Genomic DNA, 12,855 nt, shown 5'->3' with positions numbered 1-12,855 from the left:
ATAATTTAATTGCTTTCTTTTGTGAGGACTCATTTTATGTAATGGTAACATTGCTATTATAACCTCTAAAAGCCGAACAGCTGATAGTGGACTGTAACAATATTTACATACTATTTTGTGCAAAAATAAATTGTTTGCTCACAAATATTACTCGAAACAAGTATACGGAGAGGAATCATATTGATAAATTATAAGAGTGAAATAGGTTTAATCGGTTAAAGTTTTGTATTTAGGTTCAGTAAAACGAATTAACTGTTTACTGAAATGCCACCAAAAAAGCAACCCGAAAAGGGAAAAGCAGCCGGAGGTGCTAAGTCCGGTGGAGGTAAATCTGGCGGCGATTCAAAAGGTTAAAAACATTCTTTACATTTGTTGCATTTGATCGTTTTATAGATAAACCAAGATAAACAAATATATAACCTACATACTCTTTCAAATTTAGAATCTGCAGGAAAAGAGAAAAAAGGCGGGACAGCTGTCAAAGTACGTCATATTCTATGTGAAAAACAGTCAAAATGTTTGGAAGCTTTGGAAAAATTGAAAGCCGGTCAGAAATTTCCGGATGTAGCGTCAGCGTATAGTGAGGACAAGGCGAGGCAAGGCGGGGATCTCGGCTGGATGACTCGTGGTTCAATGGTGGGGCCTTTCCAGGATGCAGCATTCGCCTTGCCCATATCTACAGTCAACAGTCCTGTGTACACTGATCCTCCAATCAAAACAAAGTTTGGATATCACATCATAATGGTAGAAGGCAAAAAATGACAGACATGGTGTTCGAATTTGAATATTTCTGGGCGATATTACTGCTATTCATTATGGAAAGGATTTGCTGCCTTCAGGAGCAATTTGACAAAGATTTCACTATACTGCCCGACCCTCAGAGGTCTGATGAGTCCCTAACTACTGATATGGAGGACTTTGCTAATAGAGAGTAAGTATATTATATATTGCTAGAACACCATTATGAATTATGAATCTTTGAGTAGTTTATTTAATAAGGCCTACATTTCTTATTGGAATCTTTGTGATATTCTAAATATCATTCTTTAATCATTATTGTTACAATTTGAGTTGTCTTTAATGTTATAAGTGTAAAATTAATATTGATGCATTATTTCCAGTTTTGGTTTAAAGCTAAGCTTCCTCCGTCTGTGTCGTTTAATGCATGTCACAATGCTCCTGACCCTTGTGTATTTCTGCAATGTATGCCTTTGGTTCATAATGACTAAGAAACCAACGCCCAGGTCTCTAAGATACAGGTTTAAAGTATCCATGCCAGGATAATGTAATTTCAGATCATAAATCTAAGTAAAAAATCATGACTTGACTAAGCATAATTGTTACTGTAACTTTTTAAAGTGCTGAAATAAATGCAATTATGTTGTTCATGAATTTATGCTTTTATTCATAACTGGTTTTGAACTGCAGTTCCCTCCTTTACATTACCTCCAGACTATAGAGATATGATGCTTATGTCTTCAATCATCTATATGCTGCAGACTGCCTATTTTGAAATTAAAATATTGTTTTCTATGTGGTCAATCAATTTGACACTGGTTAGTATTACTGCCAGAAGATGGCGCCGCGCTAGTACCAAACAAGCATACGTCAGTAACAATGTAGCCCTGTTTTTCTAGTGGTCGCACGCGCGAATGCCATACACGGGGTAGTTGGTTCAATTCCCGGGTCGGGCTGAAATCGTATTATGGTGTTTACGAAATTTACAAAGCAGCTTGTAGTATAGAAGTTGGTGGCACGTCAATGTCGGACCTATGCGGCTGATTTCTCCGGTCCCTATCCCTAAGGATTATGTGAGTAAGGCAAAGGCAATAGATTCGAATATCGGTTCAGTAGTATTAGAGCTGCTTCATGCTGCAAAGACTGTGTATGGTCAGCCCTAAGCACACAATACAATGAAAATGTTATGTGGTACCTGTAAAAAAAATTGGCAATCTTGGAAGCAGTAAAACAAAACAAAATTAATTAAAACAGTCTTTATTGACAGATCTTAAATATTTTTTATTCGTCGACTGCATCAGATAATGACTAAAGTAATGTACAATACTGTAATAAATATTTATGTAATGAGGTATTTAAAGCTATGACCGGATCGTTCATTTTTGGATAAAATCGAGAGTTTAAAATCGAGTTTTAGCAGTTTTTGTAGCTTTTACGATATAACATAGGTATTTGGTTGGTTGTAATAGCGGCTATTACCTCATATTTTTCTTGTAAGCACGACTATTGCGTAAGACGAGAAGAGAAATTTAAAAAAATATAAATAATCGTTAGAATAGTCTATGCTTTCTGCTTACAAAATAGTTTTTATTTAAATCTAATTATTTATGTGTTAGCGTAAAACTGTGATGATCGGATCAAACTCTGAGGTTGGGGTTGGTGTATCGCACGTATTTGAGAAGGGCGTCGTTTTCCTCGCAGACGAAGGGCTTGCGGTGGTGACAGGCCACGTCGTGCCAGTGGACGCCGTCGTTGTAGAAGTTGTTCAGGATAGCCACGCAGTGTTCCGCAGCACCGCCTTGCAGTAACTCCTGTTAAATAATCAGAAATAGATCAGAAGTGTTTAGCAGTTGAAGCAGAAGAGCAGCAAATGTAGGTCTACCTCTCTTTGTCTAAACGTTAGCTTTTACTAACTGTGAGTAATCGCAGCATAATGGATGCAAACTTAACTCTTATTTAAGATCCTAAAGCACTAGCGATGACGAGCTATAGTATACATAGTTCTAGAATGACAATAGCATAATGACCCTGCAAAAGTAATTGGATGCACACTGATGGCTTATGTAAACTCCTGAAGGTCCCGCTAACAGTAAGGGAAGAAGGTACTTTATTCTGAATAAGCACATTGCTATTAGTAAAGTATTGTTGTTTATGTTAAAGCCATTACGTGAATCGCTCGGTTGCGTAGAATAACCGCATAATGCGCGAGGCCTTGAACGCCAAGCGACAACGGATGCGGAGGATGCGCTGCGACCGCAGAGGGTTACGTATTATTGTTGTTCCGCGGCGCAGGCGCAGGTCGCGAGTACGCGCGACACGCGGGGAAAGTGACGCGTAAACAACGCGACGACGCGCGCCGAATAACGATGAGCTTTTGTTGTACAGCTTGCGGTCGTTGTTTGTAGAAAGTGGCCGCGACATGCGGGTACGCCCTTCGGCGAATATTTCGCAGGCCCATAAATATTCACGGGTCGCTTTCGTTTTCATTGCGTTATATCCGCTGTGTGGATGCATTAACGGGTTCGGCGGGTGTGTATGACAAACATTACTCAACTGTTCGCGGAATTGGCTCCTTATGTTGCGTCATGCGTATGACCGATTTCATAATGTCATGCTTTCTTACGCACCCATTGTCACGCCGCGGAACGATTCCTTAATTGAGTAGCTAGCCGCCTATCAGGGGCTAGACGAGGAAGTGCGTGCGTAACTTACCCTGTTGTCGGGCTGAGGTTTGCCGATGCCGCCGCCCTCAGACCAGTCGTTCTGCTGACGGTTCGTGGTGGGAGCCAGCTTCTGCAGCTCAGCGGTCCAGAACCAGCCGTTGACCTCATTGGGCAGCAAGTCAGGACGGTTGCATCCCTTGAAGTCGCAGAGGCGACCCGATGTCCAGATGTATTTTTGCTAAAAGAAACACATTATCATAATCAACTATCTTTGAAGATGTTGTCGTTACAGTAAAGATGTAGGTACCTTGACACCAAACATCTACTTGAATGAACACAATTACTTGTCCGTCTGCCTGGCTACTTGATACTATCTGGCAAGTACCAACAAAGAAAAAATAACAATGGCAAAACGGCCATTAAAAAAAGAAGACCATTAGATAAGCGAATAAGGCGAATTAATTTGACGACTCTTAACAATGCCGGGGAGATACGACTGTGAATAAGACAATTTGTCACAATAATCGAGGATCGTTGTACACTGGGCGTTAGAATAGTGTAATGTGTGTTGCTTCATTACCATAACAATACGGTGTCAGCAAGGAGCAACAGACAGTTTGGCAACGGGACAATCGGATTATGTATTTGGCTAATATTTGTGCTAAATAATGTGTCATTCTGCAGCCTCGGTACCTAAACAATGGCAACGAAAGTTGTCAGCCTGGTTCTAGGTACCTAAGTGCGCTACTACATATTTCCAGTTTCCCCGCTCGGTCATAGTTCAAGCCCAACGAGATCTCATCTTCCGACTGTAGAAGTTTTACAAGCAGATTTCTACGACTAAAAAACAAGTGTGTACCTACTAATTATTCCCGAGTGTCGATATTCTCGGGAGGAACACACAATATAACAAAACATTGTATTTCCCACGCAATGCGAAACACATGCCGAAGCAATAGTGAAACTTGTTTAGGAAAAATGAACGACACCATTGTTGCGTTCCTGAAACTAATATTTTACTATGTATCGTGAAGAAAACTTCTTAGTTGAAATTTGCCCCAATAAAGTCCATTACTTAAATGACTTTTTCACGCAACAGATTTGGTTTCCAAGACTATTACGAAAAGAGGAACAATATGAATTCTTTACAAGATTCCACGTTGAATACAAATACCTCACTTTCTATTAGCTTTTAAAATAGTGTTGTTTTGGCGTCACGGTCACGTTTTCCTTGCGTTTTGAACTCTGGACACGCATGAACATTTGCTGCAGGTATTTGGCAACCATACTGAAGGAAGATTACTTAACTCTTACTTTACAGTCTTAAAATGTTTGTGGGCTTTCATAGAGAAACGATTTATAGTATACCAAGGGAAATTCTTAGAATTTGTATTCTACTTTGTTGAACTTGATTGCATCACGTGATGAGACTCGTTAATGAAGTTCGATTGAAAAACGGAAATGGAAGTAGGTAAATTATCTCTCTTACGGCGTTCTTTCCTCACAGTCAAGACTTCATACTAATTACAGACGAATATTGTGCAATATTTTAACGACTTTAAGTAAAAGCTAGTATCAAGTTTCTAAAAAAAATTAAACTGAGAATCAAACGTTGTCTGTCCTCGTAGCCTTCCTAAGTCAACATGTTTTTTCGATGAATGTCAAAATGCATCTCAAGCTCTGCAGTCTTCTTTGTCGATGCTTGGTTTTATTTTTCTAAAGGTCTTACCTTGTCCTGTACGATGCGTGCTTTCACCCATTCATTCTCGTCGCTGGTCTCCAAGGAGACGAGGTCCATGCAGCGCTGTCTGCAGTAGTTCCTGGCACTCAGCCAGTCCTCCTCAACTCCTCGGAGCGCTGGGTCTCTCCATGAGAAGAAGTAGCCTTTGTCTGGATAGAACAACGTTATTTGTTAGCACTGTGAAGGAACTCTAAAAAACCTACTAAAGAACTAAAATCTGTGTAGATAGCGTAAGGCTTACCTACGCTTAGGCCGTAAGCGATAGTTGAAATGTTAGAAAATAATATTTTAAGATTTATACTTTGATGATTTATAGGATTACTAATAGCAGTTGAAAGGGCATTCCATCCAGTCCAGTCTCTATAAGGATCGGGTATCGTGATTTATTACCTAGGATCTAGTTGCTAAGTAGGATTTATGTAATCTAACCCTTGAACTCACTTTCAAACTTACAGGTTGCTTTCTAGATGCAGCAGTGTGACTTACATAAGAAGGTATAAATAGGTCATTAGCTGACGAATATATGTTCACATAAAATCGTTAATTTAAACATGAAAACTGTAAAATAAAGCATACCCAAGGTATCTCGTGAAAACCATTTTCCGAAGTACATTTTGCTCCTATTCCTCTCTAAATGCGAAATTTAAATCGTTCCTAAAGGTCCCTAATCCTTAGACTGTCAACATGTGTTGAACTTACAAAATTCTTCGTATACTGACTAGTAGTCTATGCTCGGTCATATACCTTCTACAAAAACATGATAGAACTCTCCGGAAGGGAAAAAGGCAAAAGCGGCGCATAAGCTAGGCACATGCGATTGGATATTTGATTTCTTCCGCAAGTAACAATACTTCGAGATTTTACGAGACAATCGCGTGGGAACTAACCGGCGATGGAAAATCTTCGCTTTCGATGTTCCGATGGAGGGAACGCTGGTAAATATAATTTATTATATTCATCGTTTCAATGAGAATTTTATTGATCGCTAAAAATACTATCTTTAAAGAAAAAGGTTCTTAGATTGAAACAATTGAAGTGAAACTTTTATGGCAAAGCGTGTCCGTAAGCGATATTTTTGTTTAAAGATAAGTAAGTGTTGTGTAATTTTATGTAACTACTGCGCTTAAAAATAATATTTTACAAACAAAAGAATGCCGTACCTGCTAGTTTTGACTAAAAACCTACATTATTTTAACTAAAATAACTCAGAGTAAAAACGTTAATGCCAAACGCCTGAAGTAGGTAAATGTGATATTATGAATAAGACGCTTTTAAAAAATCGTGAAGATCAATTATGTAAATTGATTCCTAAGAGCCCCCGCAGACCACAGACTTTTTATCGGCCGATAGTTTGGTCGGGCTCTTAATCAGTACGCAGATGTAAGCAAGTGCGCACACTATGACGATTTGGTATCGGCCGATAAACAAGTTTGATGGGCTTCCCGATTCCATTCAAACTAAACTCTCGGCAAACTATCGGCCGACCGTATAATCAGTATTGGCTCTCTACCACACGCGCACACATGACGATTTTTTAGTCGGCCGACTAAGCCGATAGTTCAGTTCGCTTCGAGCTTTGACAGCGAATGGTCGGTCGCGCGTGTTTTGTAAAATGGCTTCGCCCAATTCTCAGTCACTTATTTCGGAATCTTCGATCGTAACTTTGATCGAGGAAGTCGACAAACACCATGCACTTAAATAATCGAGTAATTTGGAATGCATAGTGTAAAATTTTCCATTTAATAATCTATCACTAAAGATATGATGCACCCAATACTCTCGGGCTCTCTTTTTAATTTTCCTTCTCCGGTGTATGAGAGCAATATTAACATTTCTATGCAATGTTTTATTAATTTTCATTGTGCGGTGCGACCACTTTTTTCACCAGTTGGTTAGAAACTAGCAAATAGTCGGCAGACTGTTGCGACAGTTTGCGCGCTCATCACCGACTAAACTGTTTAGTTGGCTCGGTGTGCGTACTAGCAGGCCAACCCGACTAAATTATCGGCCGATAAAAAGTCTGCGGTCTGCGGGGGCCCTAAATCTGCAAACCACAAATGCATTCAAGAGTTCTTTAGTTTGATATTATAATATTTCTAAATTAGACTCAAAACTAGTTGAGATCTCGTGACATAATAATACAAAAACACAGGTTATTTGCATGCGGAAGCATATTTACTGATATCGCAGGAATGTCATGTATTTTACCTGAAGCGGGAGTATAGGGGTATAAGCTATGGCGAACTGGTTTGTGTTATCTCTCTGGTTTGAGATAAGAGAACTACTTTGATGAGTTCTTATGATAGTATAGTTAGTCATAGTTGTCTAATGATGTCCGGGATTTGAAAAGAGCTTTGTTTCTAGCGAGTTGTTCTTTAACGGCCGTTATTTTTATTTATTTATTTTTATCTAACCATTTATGTACACAGTAAAAACATGACAGAAGTAGAAGGAACATAAAATAGTACAAAGGTACTGCTTATTGCTAATGGAATCTCTTCTAGCAGACGCAAAAGATATAAAAATATTGGGAAAAGCTATAAGTGAAGTCGAAGAATGTAGGAAGACGATAAAATTAATCTACGGTGAAATATTTCTACAAAGGGTGCATCTTTCTATCTTTTGTTTATTTATAAAAATATGATGAAGATGCATCGACTTTAAAATAATTTTCATAAAAAATGTCCTCAATTAAAATAATAATAACATATGAAGTTTTCCGGAGTCCACTTACTAGTTCGTTAATTGCATAGGTCGAGACTTATTATGCAGTTTTATCTGAAGAAAAAATTTTTTTTCGTGGTTGATGATACGGTGCATAAACGTCTCTCGGCAAATATGGCGATAATTAACATTATGGTCACCAATAATCATCGTGGATCTCATAATAATTAACGAACTTATAATCCGGAAAATGGTTGGGCTTTTTTTGTTGTTTTTGTTGCTGGTATAGGTACTACTTTTAAGAAAAACAACAACAATAACGGTGCTCAGAAACTGGTCATACCATATGTAAGAAAGCTCATCAATCTGGCCCAATATTTCTCTATGTTCTACCCAAGTGAAGCTTTAATACTAATTCGTTGCTTTCTTAATTATAACGTCAGCCTGGAAATGCTCTCATTTATATTATGTTGTCCTGTACCTATGCAAATAATCCAATAAAATACGCAGTATTACATGAAAATATTAAAAACACTTGACTTACTGTCTACGAATCTCTCGTGGATGGTCCTCTGCACACACAGCGAGGGTACTGGGGGCTCTAGAATACGTCCGTTCTGGAACTGCGCGTGCGCAAACGCCGCGAAAAGGGCTAAAATCACCAACTGCCTCATTTTCTGCAACAATGGTACATACAATTATTTATAAAAGGTATATTGTGCAGTAGAGTAAGCTTCTATTATTTATTATGAAAAAAACATAGACAGAGAGTAGAATTCAAGAAAGCAGTTATTCGAGAAGTCGAGCTTATGTCCTTTGGAACAATTCTACTATTATCTTGGTATGGACCTTTGTACGACAAAATATCTTAAGTTATGATAATTTTGACATCATTCGACTTTTATTATGCATTTAGCATTGCCATAAAAGCTTAATGTTCATCAACAACATTACGATATTCCGAACACTAACTCTTCATTATTTTACTTACTTAATTTTTTATTTAAAATAAAATACTAGAAATAGTTTCGTCGATTTATTAAAGTTGGAAATACCCATGTAACGAAAATGTTTTTTATGTATTAAAAAAACCCATACAAAAGACATTATTGTTATACAAAAATGTGGCCCTAACTGTGTATAGGCCAGTTTTCTTCTGACAAACTAGTTTCGATGATGCTTAATTTTTTACACCATCTGCAGAATCTATTAGACTTTTTATGTATGTATAACAATAAAAATAACACAATTCTTAGTATATGAAAAGGTCAGGGACCTTCCAATTTAATATAATTGTGACGACCAGTGAAATAAAAATACTATCGGAAAACCCGGAACAGTCTCAAAATAAATCTTAGTTATGTGGTCAAAGTTCACACATCATAAGTTACATGAATTTAGGCATATTTTCCGTCAGTGCCCAAAGAGTTTACCTACCGATCGCAAGAAAAGGATAAACATAATTACAAAGCCATGTCAATCATAGGTTAGTCACCACATAAGTTTTAAAAATAATACTAATATTAACTAATAATATAAACTCGGGCTGTGTTAAGTATTCTCTCTATCTTATTTGCATTTTACTTCATCTTATTGAATCTAATCTAGTTTAAATGATCAACCCCTTTCCTAAAGTTTTTCACCCGATTTAAAGTTAACTGTGTTGCCGATGGTCGATTCAAGAGTAGAAAACCCTTGCAGTCAGGTAATAACACCATTTCATACATGTACCTATATTTCGGTCACGTCCAAGTCGTTCGAAATTTTCTTTTTAACTTTTACTGAGACATTAACGTAAATGTTTACTTAAGTGTCTACTTAAACACAAACAATACGGTCAAATTTTAAACTGGTTGGTACATATCAGGAGAATATTTCATAACTAACGGTTTCAACCACGTCCCTAGGGAACTACTTTTCGTTTATTTAAAAGTTTCATCAAAATCAGCCTTTTGCGCGGGAAGAAGTAACAAATACACAAGAACTTTCGCCTTTAAAATTACTGTCATAATATAATATGCTTGTTGCATTAGAAGATTCAAGTAATGAATAAAGATAAAGACACACAGTGTTGTCTCTCTAAACATATCGGAAGACGCGTTGTTTACAAACACACCCGGGAATGATTGCGCAAGATCCGGGGATTACAGACCGGTCTCATGTTAGAAAGTGACCTTGTCCGGGACAAAAAGAAGTTCATTCCACTCGACACTTCCCGAGGTCGTTTAGGCCTATGATTACAAAATTCCGATAAATTCAATCGATTACAACCTGATTATAGTTTTATTGACTTGTTTATACATAAAGCCGTGAAGCTTATGTGCGCTTGCGACACAAATTATGGGACATTATAGCACGTTTTTTAAATCACCGATTTCTGATTAATTTTATACAAATTATACGTATATTTTAAATCACCGATAGTCACAAATGATCTGTAAAATCCAAGGGCGATCCTATATGGAAGAAAAACACTTTTTATAGCACAGTTTTCCAAGGGAAAATTGGGTTCACATTTTTGACAAAGCATTGACTAATTGAAGGATTTAAAAATTTAATTATTTTGTTAAAAATAAACTTGACTTACCGTGTAGTGTGTGTGAGAAGGTGCCGTCACAGACTGATGCGTTAGCGTCGAGCGATCGTTTTATATGGAGGAAGCCAGCGCGGGTGTGATGCGCGCGCGCACCCTTGTCGGCCCATGGGGTGATACCTGGGTTACATGACTGTGCTTTTCTGTTCCTAGTAGAGTCAAAATAAGAAATTATAAATCAGGAAATAAAATAACTTTAATGTGAAGAATAAATCGCAGAAACAACACTGACACTTCATTTTATTTTTTTCTCAATTTTCTGGAAGCCAATTTGCCTTAAAACAGCAATGTCTCCTACATTGTAATACGGCGAGTTCAATATTTTCGGTGGCATTCTAACATGCTTTTCTGTCACGCTTAGGAATACATGTGAAGAAGCCGATTAAAATTAAATCAGTTTGAAATTGGCAAGGAGAAGGTCAGGATTATTTTGATTCCAAACTTTGACGTAACTAGGCTGTTCTCCAACGCCTTAAAATAATAAAATTAACATGTTAATAATAAATTATAGAAACAGTGATTAATTAATTCCACATTTAGCAAAATCTGTCGCTCAGATGTTGTGTTTAAACTTGTTAGTTTGATTTACTTTTGAGATTAAAATTTCGTTGAAAGTTGCGACAGGCTCTGGTGGTTGCAACAGGTTTAATTTTACCTACGAGTACCTACTCATTATGAGTATATACAATATTATACTCTAGGTATATCTATAAGGTCTTCAGTAAAAAAAGCCAATCAAAGATGCTCCTTAAATGGTCCTATAGGCACCCATGATTTAGTACGTAGATCATAGACATGCTCTTGAATTTGGGTCTGGTAGAGACTCTTTTCATTTTGTATATGGATGACAAAATAAGTAGAAATAAAGCTACTACTTAAGTACGTCAATAAAACAAAAGTATCTGCAGATTTCGTTGACCAAAACTTCTTCTTTTTAACGGGTAACTACATTAATCTGATCTGAACACTGCTCTCTCCTCAATATTCTCTTCTTTTAGTTAGGATTCCGGAGACGAACACAAAACTTTAATAAATTCGTCATGTCTGTCTCCCACGCACTCGTTAAATCTTCAGTTTTTATTTAATTTGTATGGAAGATGCATGTAAAAACCATAAGTAAGACTTGTGATAAAACGTTCCATTTATAATCTAGTCTAAGCTTAACTACATACTTCATTTGACATCACGCCTGTTATGCACCTACGGTTTCACCCACGCCTTATAGCAACCACTTTCCGCAACGGGGTAAGAAGCTGTATGTTATTCTAAAGTATCTCTATTGCTGCCCAATAAAAGCCAAGTTAACACCAAAATCTGCTCAGCAGATTACACGTAAAGAAGTCATTAATATATAACGGCCACTGATTCGACTAACACCTGATTCCTGTCTGAAATTGAACAAACTTCAACTAGAAGATTTTATAGAATATTCTTTACAATTTACCGGAATTATCAACTTTTGTTGTATCAACTTTTGTATAACCCAAGAAAGGTGTTTACGTTCATAGTTAGGGCTGCCATCCGTCCGGGTTTCCCCGGATTTGTCCTCGTTTGGAGGCCGTCCGGGGGCCGTCCGGGCGGGGTTTCAAGAAGTGTCCGGGGAAAACCCGGACATTTTTCATAGGGCCATCTTAACCTATGGTGCCTGGGTATGCGAATTACCCGGGCGCCTAATAATGCAGAAGTCGAAGTGTCCCAAAACTCCAAAATTTTCGCGCTCGCTTCGCTCGCGGCTTCTTTTCTTCACACATTTCTTTTTACGTTTAGCTACTTTAATATCCCAATATTCAAAAAAAATTGCGCTCGCTTCGCTTGCGGCTTCTTCATTTTGCGGATTATTTTATTATACAAGTTTAGGTGCTTTAGTGACCCAAAACACAAAAATATTCGCGCTCGCTGCGCTCGCGGCGACTTCACTTTACAATTGTTTGTATTTTTCAACATTTTTTTGTCTAACCTATCAAGAAGGTAACTCCTAGTTTCCATATGAGCTTTCTTCATTATGACCTTCGAAATACATTAAGTCACAATCTTTCAATACTAGGTACTACATGAGCTAGAGACGGCCCTGACTTTTCATGTAAGGAAGGACCTCATTGAATTTCAAGTAATATGGTAATATTAAAAATTAGGTCTTGTTTTGTTAAACAAAAAAAATCGGACTCGTCCGGGGAAAAAATGCTATTTACGCCAAATGTCCGGGTTTTTTTAAATATTTGTCCGGGTTTGGCGAAATTCGAAATGGCAGCCCTATTCATAGTAGCAATAATCACGGAAAGTTAAAAAAGACAAATTAAGTAAAATTACGCGGTTTGAAAAAAGAGTCTTACAATTGAATTACAACATAGGCAAAACTTTTGAGGCTTATGTTAATGTCACCACAGATCACTTGGTACTTGCTATACAGCTCGATACATATGTATAAGTTGACATTTACGTGGTGGTCGGCACGCGCC

At 37.6% G+C, this 12,855-nt stretch overlaps 2 protein-coding genes across 3 annotated transcripts; one reads left to right on the top strand and one right to left on the bottom strand.

The window, feature by feature from the left end:
- The first annotated feature begins 44 nt into the window (after nt 1-44).
- Nucleotides 45-1,392, top strand: LOC110370269 (peptidyl-prolyl cis-trans isomerase NIMA-interacting 4). 2 transcript variants are annotated; one of them, XR_002429240.3, is made up of 3 exons: nt 45-349; nt 443-931; nt 1,122-1,392. XR_002429240.3 is itself a non-coding variant. In XM_021326017.3 (2 exons), the coding sequence occupies exons 1-2, from the start codon at nt 265-267 to the stop codon at nt 760-762; spliced, it is 405 nt and encodes a 134-aa protein (XP_021181692.3). In that variant the 5' UTR covers nt 45-264; the 3' UTR covers nt 763-1,392. The 2 variants fall into 2 exon arrangements, 1 of the variants encoding a protein (XP_021181692.3); XM_021326017.3 differs by having other exon boundaries at nt 443-1,392.
- A 587-nt stretch (nt 1,393-1,979) lies between these two features.
- On the bottom strand, nt 1,980-10,544 carry LOC110381452 (uncharacterized). Its single transcript, XM_021341829.3, has 5 exons — nt 10,394-10,544; nt 8,351-8,483; nt 5,131-5,291; nt 3,451-3,639; nt 1,980-2,549 (listed from the first exon to the last, which is right to left on the bottom strand). The coding sequence occupies exons 2-5, from the start codon at nt 8,478-8,480 to the stop codon at nt 2,376-2,378; spliced, it is 654 nt and encodes a 217-aa protein (XP_021197504.3). The 5' UTR covers nt 8,481-8,483; nt 10,394-10,544; the 3' UTR covers nt 1,980-2,375.
- Nucleotides 10,545-12,855: the final 2,311 nt, after the last annotated feature.

The sequence above is a fragment of the Helicoverpa armigera genome, chromosome 5 (assembly GCF_030705265.1).
Source record: "Helicoverpa armigera isolate CAAS_96S chromosome 5, ASM3070526v1, whole genome shotgun sequence".
Lineage (NCBI taxonomy): Eukaryota > Metazoa > Arthropoda > Insecta > Lepidoptera > Noctuidae > Helicoverpa > Helicoverpa armigera.
The sequence above is the reverse complement of the archived record's forward strand: the minus strand, read 5'-3'. Positions and strand labels throughout refer to the sequence as shown.